Source organism: Filicampus tigris, chromosome 15, assembly GCF_054856515.1.
Source record: "Filicampus tigris isolate MCC_2025a chromosome 15, RoL_Ftig_1.0, whole genome shotgun sequence".
Taxonomy (NCBI): Eukaryota; Metazoa; Chordata; class Actinopteri; order Syngnathiformes; family Syngnathidae; genus Filicampus; species Filicampus tigris.
In genome coordinates this window covers 2,395,188-2,416,812 of record NC_141231.1, presented here as the reverse complement: position 1 = coordinate 2,416,812, position 21,625 = coordinate 2,395,188, and the positions used below count along the sequence as shown (strand labels likewise).

The 21,625-nt window shown below is 36.5% G+C and overlaps 1 protein-coding gene across 2 annotated transcripts in view; it reads right to left on the bottom strand.

The window, feature by feature from the left end:
* Positions 1–5,828: 5,828 nt before the first annotated feature.
* Positions 5,829–21,625, bottom strand: part of pip5kl1 (phosphatidylinositol-4-phosphate 5-kinase-like 1) — a 28,350-nt gene continuing 12,553 nt past the window's right edge. For both annotated transcript variants that reach the window (XM_086054123.1, XM_086054122.1), the window contains exons 3-10: positions 16,372–16,422; positions 16,144–16,298; positions 14,873–14,997; positions 13,280–13,314; positions 13,150–13,205; positions 8,830–8,942; positions 8,565–8,727; positions 5,829–8,007 (exon numbers count right to left, since the gene is read on the bottom strand). In XM_086054123.1, the coding sequence (XP_085910249.1) occupies positions 7,584–8,007; positions 8,565–8,727; positions 8,830–8,942; positions 13,150–13,205; positions 13,280–13,314; positions 14,873–14,997; positions 16,144–16,298; positions 16,372–16,422 (1,122 nt within the window). In that variant the 3' untranslated portion in view covers positions 5,829–7,583. The remainder of the gene's footprint in view (positions 8,008–8,564; positions 8,728–8,829; positions 8,943–13,149; positions 13,206–13,279; positions 13,315–14,872; positions 14,998–16,143; positions 16,299–16,371; positions 16,423–21,625) is intronic.

The following is a 21,625-nucleotide window of genomic DNA, read 5'->3' as shown; positions in this document are numbered from 1 at the left end:
CATATACGCATATACGCATATATACATATACGCATATATACATACATATACACATATACGCATATATACATACATATACACATATACGCATATATACATACATATACACATATACGCATATATACATACATATACACATATACGCATATATACATACATATACACATATACGCATATATACATACATATACACATATACGCATATATACATACATATACACATATACGCATATATACATACATATACACGCATATATACATCCATACATACATATACGCATATACGCATATATACATATACGCATATATACATACATATACACATATACGCATATATACATACATATACACATATACGCATATATACATACATATACACATATACGCATATATACATACATATACACATATATGCATACATATACACATATACGCATATATACATACATATACACATATACGCATATATACATACATATACACATATACGCATATATACATACATATACACATATACGCATATATACATACATATACACATATACGCATATATACATACATATACACATATACGCATATATACATACATACATACATATACGCATATATACATCCATACATACATATACGCATATACGCATATATACATATACGCATATATACATACATATACACATATACGCATATATACATACATATACACATATACGCATATATACATACATATACACATATACGCATATATACATACATATACACATATATGCATACATATACACATATACGCATATATACATACATATACACATATACGCATATATACATACATATACACATATACGCATATATACATACATATACACATATACGCATATATACATACATATACACATATACGCATATATACATACATATACACATATACGCATATATACATACATATACACATATACGCATATATACATACATATACACATATACGCATATATACATACATATACACATATACGCATATATACATACATATACACATATACGCATATATACATACATATACACATACACGCATATATACATACATATACACATACACGCATATATACATACATATACACATACACGCATATATACATACATATACACATACACGCATATATACATACATATACACATACACGCATATATACATACATATACACATACACGCATATATACATACATATACACATACACGCATATATACATACATATACACATACACGCATATATACATACATATACACATACACGCATATATACATACATATACATATATACGCATATATACATACATATATATATATACGCATATATACATACATATATATATATATACGCATATATACATACATATATATATATACGCATATATACATACATATATATATATACGCATATATACATACATATATATATATACGCATATATACATACATATATATATACGCATATATACATACATATATATATACGCATATATACATACATATATATATACGCATATATACATACATATATATATACGCATATATACATACATATATATATATACGCATATATACATATATACATATATATATATAGTCAATTGCTCTCTTCAGACATATATACATATATATATATAGTCAATTGCTCTCTTCAGACAGGCGTCTTCCCCGCTGCCTTTAAAACGGCGGTGGTGAAGCCCCTTCTGAAGAAGAGCGGTTCTGACCCAAGCGTTTTTAATAATTACAGACCCGTATCCAACTTACCGTTTTTAAGTAAGATTTTAGAAAAACTGGTTTTCATCCAGTTGAATCATTTTTTAAATACAAATAATATTTTGGAGAAATATCAATCTGGTTTTAGGATGAACCACAGTACGGAGACTGCTCTTTTAAGGATTTTAAATGATATTAGGTGCACTGCAGACGTGAGAAAACTCACAGTCTTGGTGCTACTGGATCTAAGCGCTGCTTTTGATACAGTAGATCACCAAATTTTATTAAATAGACTTAAAAATCTAGTGGGCATCTCTGGTACTGTTTTTGACTGGTTTTATTCCTATCTCACAGACCGATATTTCTTTGTAAGTATGGATACTTGTTCCTCTAAAACTCATGAAATTAAATGTGGGGTTCCTCAAGGTTCGATTTTAGGCCCCCTACTTTTTAATCTTTATATGCTTCCCCTCGGGGATGTCATCAGGGGACACGGCATCAGCTTTCACAGCTATGCTGATGACACGCAGCTGTATATTGCCGTGTGTCTCCTGATGACACAGGACCCATTGATACCCTTTTAAATTGCATTTTAGATATCAAGTCATGGATGGCAGATAATTTCCTACAGCTCAATCAGGACAAGACTGAGGTTTTAGTTATCGGTCCCGAAGGTCAGAGAGAGAAGCTTTTACCAAAACTACACATTTTTAATCCCTCACAGTGTGTGAAGAACCTTGGCGTCATTTTTGACTCTGAGCTCAGTTTTATTCCTCATATTAAAAATGTAACCAAGATTGGTTTTTATCACCTTAAGAATATCGCCAGAGTCCGCCCGTTTCTCTCTCAGGCTAACACGGAAGTGCTGATGCATGCCTTTGTTTCCTGTCGTTTAGATTACTGTAATGCCCTGCTCTCTGGCCTCCCGAAAAAGAGCATTTCACCACTGCAACTACTGCAGAATTCAGCCGCTCGGGTGCTGACGAGAACCAGAGGGCGGGAGCACATTACGCCAGTTTTGAAATTGCTGCATTGGCTCCCTGTGTGTTTCAGGATCGATTTTAAAGTACTTTTATTAGTTTATAAATGTGTTAATGGTCTTGGGCCATCTTATTTATCTGATTTGCTTTTATCATACCAGCCCTCGCGGATCCTGAGGTCCTCTGGCGCGGGCCTTTTATTTATTCCAAGGGTGAGGACCAAACTGCATGGCGAGGCTGCATTCAGCCGTTTTGGTCCTCACCTTTGGAATAGCCTGCCAGAGGATGTCAGGTCTGCAGAGACTGTTGATATTTTTAAGAGGAAGCTCAAGACACACCTTTTTAGTTTGGCTTTCAACAACTTTTAAATAATTTATCTTTTCTTTTGATTGAAGATAATTCTATGTTTTGCTTTGAATGTTTTAAAGCACTTTGAGTTGCATTTTTATGTATGAAAAGTGCTATATAAATAAAATGTGATTGATTGATACATACATATATATATATATACGCATATATACATACATATATATATATATACGCATATATACATACATATATATATATATACGCATATATACATACATATATATATATATATATACGCATATATACATACATATATATATATATATATACGCATATATACATACATATATATATATATATACGCATATATACATACATATATATATATATATACATACATATATATATATATACGCATATATACATACATATATATATATATACGCATATATACATACATATATATATATATATATATACGCATATATACATACATATATATATATATATACGCATATATACATACATATATATATATATATATATACGCATATATACATACATATATATACGCATACATACATATATATATACGCATATATACATACATATATATACGCATATATACATACACGCATATATACATACATATATACGCATATATACATACACGCATATATACATACATACATATATATACGCATATATGCATACATATATATACGCATATATGCATACATATATATATATATATATACGCATATATGCATACATATATATATATATATATACGCATATATGCATACATATATATATATATATATACGCATATATGCATACATATATATATATATATATACGCATATATGCATACATATATATATATATATATACGCATATATGCATACATATATATATATATATACGCATATATGCATACATATATATATATATATACGCATATATGCATACATATATATATATATATACGCATATATGCATACATATATATATATATATACGCATATATGCATACATATATATATATACGCATATATGCATACATATATATATATACGCATATATGCATACATATATATATATACGCATATATGCATACATATATATATATACGCATATATGCATACATATATATATATACGCATATATGCATACATATATATATATACGCATATATGCATACATATATATATATACGCATATATGCATACATATATATATATACGCATATATGCATACATATATATATATACGCATATATGCATACATATATATATATACGCATATATGCATACATATATATATATACGCATATATGCATACATATATATATATACGCATATATGCATACATATATATATATACGCATATATGCATACATATATATATATACGCATATATGCATATATATATATACGCATATATGCATACATATATATATACGCATATATGCATACATATATATATACGCATATATGCATACATATATATATACGCATATATGCATACATATATATATATATACGCATATATGCATACATATATATATATACGCATATATGCATACATATATATATACGCATATATGCATACATATATATATACGCATATATGCATACATATATATATACGCATATATGCATACATATATATATACGCATATATGCATACATATATATATACGCATATATACATATATATATACGCATATATACATATATATATACGCATATATACATATATATATACGCATATATACATATATATATACGCATATATACATATATATATACGCATATATACATATATATATACGCATATATACATATATATATACGCATATATACATACATATATACGCATATATACATACATATATACGCATATATACATACTTATATACGCATATATACATACATATATATACGCATATATGCATACATATATATACGCATATATGCATACATATATATACGCATATATGCATACATATATACACGCATATATGCATACATATATACACGCATATATGCATACATATATACACGCATATATACATACATATATACACGCATATATACATACATATATACACACATATACATATATATACACACATATATACATATATATACACATATATACATACATATACACACATATATACATACATATACACACATATATACATACATATACACACATATATACATACATATACACACATATATACATATATATACACACATATATACATACATATACCACACTGTAATTCAAAGTTGTGACTCTTCTCCAAGCAAACTAATTAATCTAGATAATGCAAGCTAAAGAACTGTACACCAACATGAAACATATTCACAATATTTCGTAAGATTCTACTGAAATTGCATAGATGGGAAGTTTAGTTATTTAATCGATTTGTTGCTGGTGAACACAAAAAAGACATTTGCAGTTCTTCTAGTTGCCCTTTTGGTCACATTACTGGAATGTCTGCATTTTACAATGAGGGTTGGTGGGGTCAACACTTCGGACTAAATAATAAAAAAAAAAAAAAAAGAGTCTTCTTTGTCTTAATGGAATGGCCAGAGCTGGGCACTTGACCCTTTTTTGCCAGTCCGGCTGCGACCCTTCACCCTTGACCTGGGTACCCTTCCGGCCGCGACCCCCGGCCCTTATTCATAAAAATGATCACCCCCCCCAAAAAAAAAGTGTCCGAGTTTGACGCCGCCGCTGTCAGATTCATCGTGGAGGAGGACCCAAATGCAGGAGGCAAAAATCGTGTGCAATATAAAGTATTTAATGTAAAACAAAAGGCAAACAAGGTGCTGGGATAATACTAAACTAACAAAAATGTCAAAGACCCAAATAACAAGGAACAAAACAACTAAACAAACACTATGACTATGACTATGACTGGACTGGACCTCGACAAGACTTACAGAGACGGGATAGAACAGACGAACCAACAAGGGCTGAAAGAAAGCGGGGAACTAAATACAGACAAGTTGACGATACAACGAAGAACACCTGGACAAGACACAGAGGGCAGGGGGGAGCTGATTGGCTAAAATCAGGGACCGGGATGACAAGCACAGGTGGACTCAACTTAACGAGAGACAGACAAGGAACACAAGGAAAAACATGAAACTAAACTCAAAAACCAAACTCAAAACACAGACCATGACAGCCGCGGGAGAGATGCGAACGGCAGAGGCTTTTTGAGGATCATTAGCTGGCTAATTTACTATTCAAACCCGCTGTGGACACACTTCAAAATGCGCCACTCGTATTTTATTAGTTACCCAACTGTGTGTGCTGACTTCTATTGCGAGCCCCGGGGTTGGTTTTGTCGTATTGTAGAATTATTTGGGTCCAACAGACGGCCAGAAGTCGCGTCAACAAGTTACTTATTTATTTTGCACACTCCCGCTCCTTCACGGCCTTCAAAATAAAAGCATACCAGCAAACCACAATACACAGCAGGTTTGCTTCGGCATATTTCCGGAAGTAGGGAAAACGTCAGATGAAGTGCATGAACTCCACCTTGAATGTGCCAGCGACATCCTTGAGTCAGCGCTGCGCGCAGCTTGGATATACTCATGGGCACAAGTTTTGAAACAAGTCCGGGGGCGTCGCTTCAAAAAGACAGCGACAACAATGGATGTCGTGCCTGCTACAACTATAAAGGGACCGAGATGACTAGAGACCTGTCGCCAAAAGCACAATGCGTCGGTCACGTGAATCAATGTGGCAGTTGTCGCTAGCGCTGACTCGGGAGTAGAAAGAAGCCTAAAAAGAAGCCTTTCACAATTAAATTTGGCCGCCTCGTGACCCCGTCAAACGCATGAGGGCTGATTAGTGGGCCGGACTAAAATCCACTCCCGGCCATGCTTAGTCCAGCCATTTTTTTTAATTTGTCACCCCCCACGCCTTCGCCCCGACGGACTGCCCAGCTCTGGTCAATAGTGGTGTCAAGAGTACAGATTTTCATGCAATTTCACTCACACGTTTATAAAAGAGAGGCTTACCACTTTTGGGGAAAGTTAGTGGCTAAACCATCAAATGTGCTAAGGATCTGGGAATAGCGAATCTGGAAAACTGTTGATAATTGTTACAAACATTTGGCAAAAATAGAACATGATGATAAGATTGCAGCAGAAAAAGCAACTCAGAAAGAAAATAAAAGGTGACTTGCAATGCTTTAAACTGATAAATATTTACAAATGCCTTTTCATCTTGCTGGGTACATGTACGTGTTTCTTCATTATTTATTCGAAGTTGCTTTATTCATTCATTCACTTTTAATACATTTTATCCTCACTTGGCTCACAGGTGTGCTGAAGCCTATCCCAGCAGCTGATTTCAGGTGAGAGGTGAGATGAGCCCTGGACTGGTTTCTAGCCAATTGTATGTCACCTTTACACAAACAGGCATTCACATTCACACCTAAGGCCAGTTTTGAATATTCAATAAAACGTACCAGTTTTTAGAATCTGTGAGGAAACCAGAGTGAGGTACCTACATGTGTTATCTACTTGGTATGGTCCAGCACCCACTGACACAGCCTAGTGCAGTAAATCTGCGGACTTACTGTGGAGAATGTCCGGCCAGGATGCCTCAGTCTCTTCCACCAATATTCCAGTCTCTTCTTGAAACTGTAAACTGTAAAAATGTCAATGATGCCAATGAAGTAGCGTTGATCAGGTCCATCAATGACATGCAAAGCATTCTTTAAGTTGAGCAGTAAACGTCTGTTTTGGACTTCGAAGTCCGGTAGCTCTTCGGTTTCACTGCCAGCAAGGTGATGCGTTTCTCCACTTTGGCCATCGCCCGCTTGTGCTTGCTTCAAATGGTCACGAACAATTTCGGATGAAATCAACGCGGCGTTATCCTCTGGGACTGCCCCAGGAACGCAAGGGATACTATACAAGGGGCTGTTGCTTGGATTCACAGATCTACAACAATTGTACACACACACACAAAAAAAAAAAATCAGATTCAGTACAAGTCAAGTTTTGTTACATTAGCCGAAAGGGAAACAAACAAACAGGTATATGTGTTTTACAGGAAGATGACATCAAAGTCTGAATATAATTGCTAATTTGGGCTGTGTTCTGATGTATACTTTGGTACTACAGTAAAAACACAAAGTTGAATTTGTGGGTTTTTTTGTGAGAGAAACCTAATTCTAAAAACAATCATACTATCTGCTGGACTGCATAAGATTGTTTTATGTGCTTTATCAGGTGAGGTATCAAAAAGAGCTTTGAAAATATTTTTTTAAAAACTCAAAAGTTCCTTGATGAAGTCATACACAGGTGGAGAGATACAGAAAAGAAAAGTGATTCTGACACCTTTTCACTTTTTTTTTTAGCTGTCACTGAAAGCAAATCGAGACGTCTGTTTTGTTGTTTGATATACTCCAAGTTTGTTGACCAAACAAACCGCATCAGTGTAATTTGTACTAAAGTTTGTTTGAACCAAATGACGAGTGGTGAAAAGAGTTACTAACCGCTTGGTTCTCATGATTAAAGAGGCAAAAGAGAGAGCATGGTGACGTTCGTCTTGTTGTAAAGGCTGATGGGCGAGCAGAAGACTGTAATCCAACACATTGAGGCTTCGGAGAAAGTCCGTGTCTATCTCCATTTGCCGCAGGAGCCAGGAACGCTGCTGGTCTGTGTGCATACATTCACGCTTATATTCTTTTACTGTGTGCCATATAATCCACATACAATACGGTTAGACCGTATAAAATGATATACAGCACTTTCCCATACCTAGAGTGATGTACTGGCCTTCAAAGTTGAGGTCTTTGAGGACGACAATAATCTGGCATCCATCTGGTGAAGGATCCGTCCAGCGACTCACTTCACAACCTTTAATATCGTACCTAGCCAGTCGCAACACAAAGCCCCAATCAACATGCATAGAGTTGAAGTACTGTAATCTTTCTCCATTCATTTACATTATACGTGTGGCATGATGTAGATGGTAGATGGGGGGTGGGGGGTTGAGGGGTTGTTAAAGGGGGAGTTTGCAGTTACAAAAAAAACAAAAACTTTTTGTCATATACTATGTTAAAACTGTCTGAATGACTAACATTAAACTGATCTTCATCCTTTTGTGGCCCTAGCATAAGCTTCTGAGTTTAGTTTTAATTATTATTTCTTAAAACTTGTCTCGCCGCAAAAAGAATAGCCTACCACAGACTGTCGTGGCAGCGGGCGTGGCCAATGCGTGTTTCGGTTATTACCGTGCAAGGCAAAGCAAAGTAAGTTTATTCGTAAGGCACATTTCATGTACAAGACAATATCAAGACATTGCAGAAAGTCATCAAGTAATTTGATTCAAATAATTGAATCTAGATTGAGGTTGGCAAAGTTTTTGAATGCGTTCTAAAATTTGAAAGCAGGGCTAGGCCAGGAACATTTGGATAGAGTGTTTGGGCCAGATATACTAAAGTAGTGGTCCCCATACTTAGGGCCCACGGGTCGGATACGGCCCACCTTCACATATGGACCGGCCCCCTGAACAATACACATAGACCATTATATGCTATTCCACCCTTTTGCAGTCTTTTTTCTGTGAAGAACCCAGAGAGGGTTATGATTTATTTCAAAAATAGTGTTATTATATATTTCCTGACTTTATTTTTTTTCTATGAAGAGCCCATAGAAGGTTATTTGGTTATTATTTATTTCACAAATAGTGTCATTTACATCCTGATTTTTTTCTTTGACGATCTCAGAGAGGGTTATTTGGTTATTATTTACTTCATAAGTAGTGTTATTTTTTTTCATAAATAGTGCTACTGTTTATGTACTGACTGTTTTTTTCTGTGCAGATCCCTGAAAGGGTTATTCATATTTCGTTTCGTGTGGCTTTCTGGAAAACAATAAATGTTTACGTTTAGGCACCACTGCGATCGTCACACGTTCCCCGTTACAAACGGACCCCGGCTGCCCGTCAAAGAAGGGAAAGGTTATGTGGCCCTCACGGGAAAATGGAGGTGGCTCCTTTTAGGACCCAAAAGCTGTCAAAAAGCCTCGGCCGCGACGAATGGGAAATGGAAGCCTTGCCGCGGCCATTGAGGCCTCAGCACGAAAGTAGACAATAGACGATTATTGATGGCAAAAATGGGCTTCCGACTATACTTAGTCTCTTTTATTTTTTTTAAGGTTCCCGTCTTTTGATAATCACCTACAAAAAGGGTGTCCCTCATAGGCGGGTAGGCGGACCGGTCTGTCACATAAGCAGAATGCCAAGTTGTGGTATTTGGAAAGTTTGTTCCACAGGTGAGGACTCGGAGCATAATAATTAAATGCTGCTTCAATTAGTTTGGTTTTAGCTCTGGGAATACACAATAAACCTGTTCCTTCATAGGGTGCTATTAAATCTTGCATGTATTTTGGTCCAAGACCATTTAGAGGTTTATAGTCCAGCAGCAAGATTTTAAAATCGATTCTTTGACTCACAGGAAGCCAGTGTAGTGATTTCAGTGGTCCAGTTTCCTGGTGTTTGTAAGGACTCTGGCGGCAGTATTTTGGATCAGTTGCAGCTGCCTGTTTGATTTTTTATCAAGACCTGTAAAGACACCATTATAGTAATCGAGCCTACTGAAAATAAAAGCACAAACACATTTTCTGTGTCTTGTTAAGAGAGGAAACCTTTAATCTGAGCTATGTTTTTCAGGCGGGAATAGGCAGATTTAGTAACAGCTTTTACGTGGGTGTTAAAATTACGGTCTGAACCAATGATTATCTAAATTTCTGGCCTGATTTGTAGCTTTCAATGACACAGAGCAGGGGCGGAGCCAGAACATGGCTAATGGGTGGGCCTGGAAAAATCAGGGTGGGCCTAAATATTTGTCTCACTGAGCACAATCCTCCTGTAACGACACATCGTATATTCAAATAAAATAACAAACTGAATAATATGAAGTTCAGATCTTCCTTAGACAACCACAATTATGCCATTCTTAATATTCAATAAAATAAAAAACTAAAAATAATTTATATTTTTTCATGAATCTCACCGGGTGGGCAGTCTGTCAATCTGGGTGGGCCTGTGCACACCCAGCACTATTTTGGACCTTCCATTTTTGGGACCAAAAACAATCACTTCTGTCTGTCAGGATTGAGCAGGAGAAAATACTGGTTCGTCCGCTCAATTTGATAAATACACTTACTTAAAGTGTACCTGTGGTGGTCAGAAGGGAAAAATATATACCGTATTTTCCTAGATTTTGAGCCATGCGGCTTATAGTCTGGTGCGGCTATTCTGTGGGTTTTTCTTCCACCGCTCGGGGCGCTCTATCCGGAATGGCAGTACAATTCAATACAATACATTTCCCATTAACTGGATGTGACTGCAGGTGGAGGAGTTCAACAGGCGAGGGCGCCATAGAGTAGGTTATTGCATTAGGTGCTGTAATGCTTTGATTTTATGTTTTCCTAGAGGTCCCTGAAGTGCACATGAATGTGATTGGCTGATGTTACGTCTGTTCTGTTGTTTCGATGTGAAATGCTATTGTTGATTTAGCAAGTCGTGTGTTAGATTGGCTGACTATTAACATAAAACAAGACAGGTGCCTATGTAGAATGTAGTAGAACAATAGATGGTGGACATTAGCTGACAAACTGGAGCGGCAGTCGGCAATGAAATTAAGATAAGTACTGTTTATTTTCTCTTGGTTCTCTTCTGTTTTAATCAGCAACGTTGCTGCAGTGTTATAAGGCACTGTTAGGAAAGAATCTGCTCAGGTACACACATGTATATTTACAGTTCATAAACGTTCTGTAAATGCAGTAAATATAAAAGTTTTCAACATAGGTTTATATAAAGGTGCGGCTTATTTAAGTTTTTTACCAAAATGTTCTAAAAATAGAGTGGGTGCGGCTTATATAACGGTGCGGCTTATAGCCCGGAGAATACGGTATACAGTAGTTTATCAAGAAAAACTGCTTCCATACACGATTTTGGTTACAGTGGTTGTATTAATGCAAGCTTATAATAGCTTGCGGAACCTATTTGTCCAGATGCCTTGACAGCTAATGCACACAGCCATACTTGCCTGCAAGAAGCGGCGTTGAAAGCCGTCTTGGCCTGGCCGTTTCCCCAATTCAATTCTGTGCTTTCTTGGTAAAATTCTGACAAATCTGAGTCATTTGCACAATTTTCCAGAGTCAAGACTGACAGAAGGTCCGTCAATCCATCATTGACTGTTTTGTTGATTCTATGTCAGAGGAGGCCGGTGCTGCAGCGCATAATAAATAATCAGATGGCGCATGCAAAGGAAGAAGCCTGTCTTAGATGTGGTCAGGTTGCATCCTTTCCATATAAATAAATGAATAGATATCAGAGTCTAGATGCCACGTTCTAACATCTAAGGACGTCTCACTGTCTGATTTTTTTTTTTTTTTTTTTTTTTTTTAAATTTGGGAATACCTTTTCTGCGATGTTTTATTAGGGTCACTTAGTGCGAAAGAAAATAAGTAAAGACAGACTTATATCTATAGGCAAGCAGTCTGGCATATCACAAGAGCAACTGATGGGTGCAAGGGATGCCCAGTCAATATTGCTCCGTTTCCCCATTAATACCTTGAAATGGATCTCTGGAGGTTCAATTTAATGAAATAAATTAAGGGACTGTGATGTGATGACACTGAAATGTAAAGTTGCATGTTATCTGCATAAGTATGTGCCAGTAAGTCCACTGTTGTATTCTGTCGAGCAGTGTATTTTTGATTAACTGTGTCAAATGCAGCACTGAGATCTAGCAATACCAAAACGTTGGTTTTGAAGGCATAATTATTCAGATCTGCAGTTTCAGTGCTAGGGTGTGGTCAAAATTTAGACTAAAATGCATTAAAGAGATTGTTTTGCATCATAAACCTGCGAATCTGTTGAAAAACAATCCTTTCGATGATTTTTCCAACATCTTTCTGCCATCTCTTTTTCCTCAACCGACCTGGCCATGCCTACATTCAAATCTTGCTAGCTGCTTGAAAACTGCAAACTCCACCTTTAACTCACAGGTACTCTCACGTCTCATTTCGACTTCATTGTGCCAAAGCCTTGAGCAAAGCAGTTCTTACCTGGCACTTATTCGATCATCTGGATAAAACACACTTTGCATAACAATGAAGTATTTCTGCAAATAATAGAAATATGCCTTAGACCAATACTTTCTTACACAGGAAAGTTGGTTATACAAACATACTGTACCTTTTGCCTGCATGAAATTTTGATTCTGTGAACACCTTGCAAAAAAAGAGAAAAAGAAGAAAATCACGTAACGCAAGGCATTTCAGTTATGTGGTGTCTCAGTGTGAACACAATGGGTACTATGTAAAAGGTATACATAGATTAGAGACGAAGAAGAACGTAGGTCTGGTGGATATATAAGTACAGATGCCATGTTACTTCTATTTGTTAACTACAAAACGAAGTAAATAGATGACACCTTTTGGAGAATACCACAAGTAATCTTAACTCAACTTCATAGCACTTTAAAAATAACCATAGCTGTACACAAAGCAAAAGATCTGACACAAAAGCAAGACAAAACAAATAACAAAGACAGTAAATGCAATAAAACAAGGCGGAGTCTCATGCTGAGTCGAAAGCCAATGAATAAAAATATGTTTTAAGACGAGTTTTAAAAATAGACAGCGAGAGGGCTTGCTTAATTAACATTTAACTGCGGGAGGTCGTTCCAAAGAGAGGGCCCGGCAAATGGAAACAGCTCGATCCCCTCTGAGGCTCCGCCCTGGCCTGGTTACCTCGAGTAGCGTCTGTTCAGCTGACCTGTGGTACTGAGCAGTCGCGTAGGGGTGGAGGAACGAGACCATTTAAAGATTAAAAAAAATATATATATATATGTATATATATATATATATATATATCTCATTGAAAAATAGCAGTTAATGTGCTCATTAATGGACCAGATTTTGACCATATGACAAGCCGGTTCTAGTCCTCGGGCCGTACTTTTGACACCCATGTTGAACAATAAATACGATACATGCAATCTACTTACCTTGCAACGCTGCCATATAGGTAACACTTTGATTCTGCTGTGTAGTGAAATGATAATCTCAAGCCATAATTGCTTCATGACTAATCATCTTAACTTTGATCTCAGAAGTTATTTGTGCTGTCTGATTATGTTGGCACTCTTGTTCAAAAGAAGGAAAGACCGATAAAATAGGTAGAAATCTTGTAGAATATGAAATACTATAGATATAGAAATAGGGATTATCTAAATATTCTCTGGGCATGTTTTTATAGCACTTATTTATCTATAGGTCTTTAAACAGTTTTAAAATAATAGAACCTTTTAAAGATCATATATTGCGAGAGAGCAACAGCAATGGATATCTAATAATATTGTACAGTGTACCGATCAATCTGTGTTTACAATTCAACAAATACTGCTTTTTTCCAAACTAATAAACTTATCTCACAATATACATCAATAGTCATGCCCAAACATTAATAAATAAACCTACAGCCACCACTTTCTGTAGGTGTAAAAAGCAGGATTGCAGTGGCTCACATTCAATCATTTTCAACAAAAACTAGGCTATGCTGAAATAAAGTGCTTCCAGTCTGGTCCTTCTTTCAAATGTACACCGGCTCAAATTTAAAAAGTGTGCTGCTGTTTAGTGGTCAAAAGTGGAATTACACCCAAAATGGATGAGCGCTACATCAAAACAGAGGTATTAACCGTGCAAAAAAAAAAGAAAATCCAAATAGAGGGGAGTTTGCTGCATAACGCTCATTTCAAGTGTGTGTGCTTGTATGAGGGCGGCATACCTAGCAACTTCACCAGAAGAGAATGGGGGTATTTCTGCAAATGTGCCATATAGTTCTTCAGGTTATCCAGAAGGAATCGGATTTCTCGTTCATTCTGGGTCTTCAAAAAGAAGCGTTTATCATTCCTAAAATGTCAAGACACCAAAGAAAAGCACATCTTAGTTGAGCTAATTCACCCTTAGATTTATTTTCTATATTTGTTCGTAAGTAAAATTCAGTCTTATGTGGGCACAAGCCAACATAAACAGTAGGATGATCCCCAGCTTGGATAGATGCAGAGGGTGGCGTCATGACGGGCAGCCGTTATAAAACTTTGCAAATGAAAAGATTGATGGAGGTAATGAGGGAAAACATGTGGGCTGCTAGTGTTAGAGAGGAGGATGCAGATGAGAGGCTTGGATGAAAAAGAATGATGCGCTTAAGGATAAGCCTAAAAAGAAAAGAGGTTTGTAAGGTTTTGAAAGTTCAGTGTTCCTAAACATGTGCCACTTGGTCCAATTAGCCTCTGCTAAATACAATCATTTGCCAGAAGCTTGTATTAGTGACTTTTGTTGATACTCAGTCAAAAGTATATACAGTAAAAAAAAAAAAAAAATTAATTAAAAAATGTTATCTAAATACTTTTGTCCATCTTAAGCTTGAATCGGCGATCGGTTCATTTGAACGGTGATCGTTCCCTAAAATCCTAATCAGGTAAAGTTTAATTTGTACTCTGTTGCATGATAAGACTGGTCGTGAGTCAATCACACGGCGTGAATAGCATTCATGATTTGCAAGCTCCTCAGTCCTCAGTTTTCCGTTAACATGTTAGCTCCTCCATTGAGAAGTCATGGAGATTTCAGCGTGGTTAGACACATGACATGCACACATAAGACAAGTAGCCACTCAGACTCACATTCACACCTCATGGGCAATCTAATTAATATGCACATTTTTAAAACATAGGAGGAAGACAGATAGAAAACACAGAAGTCGTTTTTTGTAATTTTTTTCACAACTCTTGTGAGCTGTTGTGATTATTTGATTGATGATGATTGAGATAAGATCTTGGGAGTAACAGTTGTGACTCACAGTGATGGTGCTACATCGAGGCTAGGTGGTGCTATCGCACCGTCAGAAATTTGTGTTGTCCCAGTTAAGCCCCTCCAGCATTTCATTTGATATTCTAAAATATATTTGGAAATTATTTTCTCAGCCCCCATATATATCGGTCAAGCCCCCCTTCAGCCCCGGAAGAGAAATAAATCCCGCAGCTGTGCCTGGTGACTCACGTGAGGAAGAAGTCAGCCCTGCTTTTGGAGTTGCTGATGAACTGAAGGTAGCACTTGTCAGAGCAGAGTGACTGCTGATACTCCTGTTCCGTCAAGCCTAATGATCCCCGTAGATTGGCAAACACTGGGCCAGCAAATGTCTCCAACGTAAAACCCTGCACACATACATGTACGTTGGCAAAACATACCACGGTCATGAATGTAAATGAGACAATCACGATCACCTACCTTATGAATCTGAGTGTACTCTGCTCTGAAATCTTCTTCTAACAGTTGATTCTAATGTGAAAAACAGTTAGTGTTAGAGAAAATGCATTTTCATCAAAGGTAATGTTAGGCCATTTTCGATTTTTTTGTTAAAAATTTAAATAGCAATGATTTCATTATTTCTCTTGGGAATTTTTGATGATAAACCACAATCAGAAGAAACTAAGTTGAACAGTCTGCTCAAACACATTATGTTTCAGTTATAGAGCAATATTTGAGTAAAGGCACCTTGGGCACTCACTCTAATACAAACCCTGATTCCAAAGAAGTTGGCACATTGCGTAAAAGGTAAATAAATGATTCGCAAATCCTTTTCAACTTACATTGAGTTGAGTGCACTGCAAAGAATATATTTACTGTTCAAACTGAGGAATATTGTTTTTTTTTTTTAATCTCTCATTTTGAGTGAAAACGGCAAAAAACAAAAACAAATGGGAAAGAGCATTATTGACAGAGCAAATCATCACTGTCCTGTCAAAAACACTTATATCCAATTTTGGATTTTTTTTAATTTTTAAAATGTTCACGTTAATGCGATGTCTGTAACACGGAAACACCATTCATGTAAAAATAAGCAAATTTTAAACAAAATGGACATAAGTGTTTTTCACGACAGTGAAAAAATGTAGGTTGCATAATGAAATGCAATTCTTGCATAACGGTAAAGACAAACATGTACATTATAACGGCAATGACATAAAAAGTCAATATTTCCATTCTCAAATTATACCTGTGTAATGTGTGCATGGCCCCTTTAAGAGGGGAGCATGGAGCTTAGTGACTAACGAGATCCATGTGTGCACAACTTCAATGCTTTTAAGTCCTAAAAAGTCAGATAAAACCTTGAATAGAGGCAACTTGGATTCAAGGGAGCATGACTATTTTCAAAATGCATACTGAATTTAATAATAACTGTGTAAAGTAATAACTGTTAAAATTGGCACAGCAGTGGTAGAGCATTCTTGTTGCTGTTTACAATTTTTAATGACTAAAAGTGAATAGGATTGCTGATTTTATATTGTTTTCTATTGAAACTTGAACGATATGCTTTTCGCTGCATCTGTAATGTATTTTTGTTGTCATTCCCTTTAGTAATATGATAATACATATAACCCCAATGATTTTGGTCACGTCACGGTACCTGCAAAAATGTGTACATTTTCATACTGGTCCGGCTCAAGGTACAGTTTAGGATAAAGATCGTTGGGATTCAGATATCATCATTTTATTTTGTTTGAAAAAAAAAATCATGCAGGGCACATTGAAGAGTTCTAAACTTGATAAAATGCTTTTAACGTGAGGTAACAAACCATGTGCTGCTCTGTTGTTTTCATTCGAAGTAGAGAAGAGACATTGTTTTCTTGTTTTCAATTGTAAACATCCCTGCAGTTCAAAATATGCATTGTTGAGTTTTTCACAATGCTTTTCTTGTGCCTTTCTGTTGCAGGGATCTCTCTGTCGTCCACTGCATGGCCCCGGAGTGTGTATTGTAATTTGGGGACTCTGCGCTGCACAACAAACAGGACAGTCATGAAACAATCTGCGGAGTCAGCAGGCTGTGCTCCACTGGGATTACCTGTGACGTAGCAGCGCACAACAGTTTGCTGAGCCGAATGGGTGTTACAATTATGATTGTTTGTTTAACACTGCTGATGGTATGGACATTGCCTTCAACTCAAGGGACTTCTTTTGAAGTAAATATATGTCATTAGCAGGCCATTTAAAGCCGTCAATTTTGAGACCATTTCATTAAAGCTGTCTGGGAACTTTTGATAGAGAGCTGCTGAACCAAAAGGTGTTGGGTAAGAGGGCATAAAGATTGGAATTGGTATAATGATAATATTACACTGATTATTCATAAATAATAATGGATAATTCAGGAAGGGTTAATGCCTCATTGCAAGTATTCGCCGATTCCACGGCAAAGGAGCCTGATAGCTTCAGGCTGGCTTTCTATGTCTCGTATTCTGCTTCAGGATACAATAACAAGGTGAAAAATCAATGAGCCTGTGTGATAAGGTTGTATGCGTGCATTAAAATACAATCATGCTCGAGTTTTGCAGGTTTTGAATTTGTAATTAGTCTTCATTACAGTATTTCTTCAAATAGTGGCCTGAACTCTACTTTTTGTCACTGTCATCCATTTCAACAAATAAAAAAATCCTTCCCAAATGGAAGCTTCCTGTTTTCCCCTCAAATAACAGGTGGTGCCTACATTTCCACAAGGTGATACAGTTCAGTTGGGCATGCTACACCCTGATTTGGTACCTGACTATAAATTAGAATTGTGGATAGTTGCATTATCTCCATAGTGTGGCAACATAGCAGGAGGACAGCAAGTAATTTCCATTCAATTAAAAAGACAAAAATACAAAGTTTAAAAAAAAAAAAAATCCTTACTTCATTACAATCCACAGCACTTTAGTTATTTCCTCCCATTCTGTAACATCTACAAGGTACATATCGTCGCTGTCATGTGAAAAACACTTATCTCATTTTTTTTTCATTTTCTTATTTTTACATGAATCATGTTTCCGCGTTACAGAAATCGCATTAAAATGAAAATTTAAAAAGTTTCCCAAATCGGAGATAGGTGTTTCTTACAGGACAGCGACGATAAATGAAGTTAAGGTCGAAAGCTTAAGTACATGAGCAAATTTGGGGGCAAACCAAGGCATGGCATTTGGATTAAAAAGAAGGAAATCGGGTAATGAATAAAACATTAGATGAATAAGAACTGTCTTTAGCTGCTCTGATGAGGAATGTCTATCAAAATCTGATGGTACTACATTCATCCGTGCTTGGCAAGTTGGGGTTTAGGGTCTGAACGGAAAATATTAATTTGAAATTATTGCAAAAGATAAGCTAACCTATTGCATCGATACTAAATCGCTCGTTGGAATCACAAATGGCATTTCATATAGATGTGTGTGTGCGAGAATCGCCTCAGTGCACGTTGAAACCTTTCAAGCGAGTTTAGCTTAGCTCGGTAGCCACTAATGTAGAGATTCGTTTGTGATCAACACATCACTGAGCCGAGCCGCCAACCGGTGGCTTGCGAGCCCAGTTTCATGTGACTCCTAAGTAGCCTTGTGGCAGTAATGTTAATTCGCGGATTGAGCAAACCAGCATTTCATTTTACAAACAAAATGAACACTGCTAAATGACCAACTTGAGGGTGACAATTAGCATTTTGTCAGTATAGTATTGCATTGGTGTTAATTTCTGCTTCGGTTGATTCGATTATTATCATACATCTAAACTCAAGTTGCTATTTTAGAACATTTTCAGTTGATCCTTGCATAATGTCTACGTATTTGTAGTGCTCAATGTACTGGAAATGGTCCCGACTGCTCAGCTGCTGAGTTCCAGCAAAAAGAAGGACTACATCCTAGACTGATCGGTAGTTAATCACAGGCATACAAACCATTCATACCATCACTTTTTGTGAAGCACCTGTATTCTGTCTGTAGATGCCATGTCTAAAGTGATCTTATTGTTGACAATTTTAACCTACATCTTAAATCATCATTAGATTCAGTAGCTCCACTTTTAATTAAAACAACAAAAACAAAGACTGTACCCCCGTGGAGAAACAATGCTATCAAAATATCAAAGAGAAAATGCAGGAGTGCAGAGAGGAGGTGGAGAAAAAGTAAACTTACAGTACACTATGAAATTTTATGCGAACAACTGAAATCTTACAATAAAACAGTAAAACTGGCAAGATCTTCCTATTTCTCAAACCTCATTACAGTCAATAAAAACAACCCCAGGGTTCTCTTCTCCACCTTTGAACTTTTAACTAGTTCTGATTTTAATAAGTCCCCACAGAGACCAACAGATGCTCTCTGTGAGGACTTTGCAGACCACTTCAGAAGTAAAATCGATGACATAAGATCCAGTCTTTTAGCCCGTCAAAACACAAGTTTTAATAAACCCGGACAATCATATTTACATGAGGAAACACTGGAAAGTTTTGCCCTGGTTGATGCAAGGACACTTGTTCGAGTTTTCTCCCAGGTAAACCCAACAACCTGCCTTTTGGATCCAATTCCCACATTTCTTTTTAAGACATTTTATGGATTTTTTGAAGAACAAATTTTAAATATAGTCAATTGCTCTCTTCAGACAGGCGTCTTCCCCGCTGCCTTTAAAACGGCGGTGGTGAAGCCCCTTCTGAAGAAGAGCGGTTCTGACCCGAGCGTTTTTAATAACTACAGACCCGTATCCAACTTACCGTTTTTAAGTAAGATTTTAGAAAAACTGGTTTTCATCCAGTTGAATCATTTTTTAAATACAAATAATATTTTTGAGAAATATCAATCTGGTTTTAGGATGAACCACAGTACGGAGACTGCTCTTTTAAGGATCTTAAATGATATTAGGTGCACTGCAGACGTGAGAAAACTCACAGTCTTGGTGCTACTGGATCTAAGCGCTGCTTTTGATACAGTAGATCACCAAATTTTATTAAATAGACTTAAAAATCTAGTGGGCATCTCTGGTACTGTTTTTGACTGGTTTTATTCCTATCTCACAGACCGATATTTCTTTGTAAGTATGGATACTTGTTCCTCTAAAACTCATGAAATCAAATGTGGGGTTCCTCAAGGTTCGATTTTAGGCCCCTTACTTTTTAATCTTTATATGCTTCCCCTCGGGGATGTCATCAGGGGACACGGCATCAGCTTTCACAGCTATGCTGATGACACGCAGCTGTATATTGCCGTGTCTCCTGATGACACAGGACCCATTGATACCCTTTTAAATTGCATTTTAGATATCAAGTCATGGATGGCAGATAATTTCCTACAGCTCAATGAGGACAAGACTGAGGTTTTAGTTATCGGTCCCGAAGGTCAGAGAGAGAAGCTTTTACCAAAACTACACATTTTTAATCCCTCACACTGTGTGAAGAACCTTGGCGTCATTTTTGACTCTGAGCTCAGTTTTATTCCTCATATTAAAAATGTAACCAAGATTGGTTTTTATCACCTTAAGAATATCGCCAGAGTCCGCCCGTTTCTCTCTCAGGCTAACACGGAAGTGCTGATGCATGCCTTTATTTCCTGTCGTTTAGATTACTGTAATGCCCTGCTCTCTGGCCTCCCGAAAAAGAGCATTTCACCACTGCAACTACTGCAGAATTCAGCCGCTCGGGTGCTGACGAGAACCAGAGGGCGGGAGCACATTACGCCAGTTTTGAAATTGC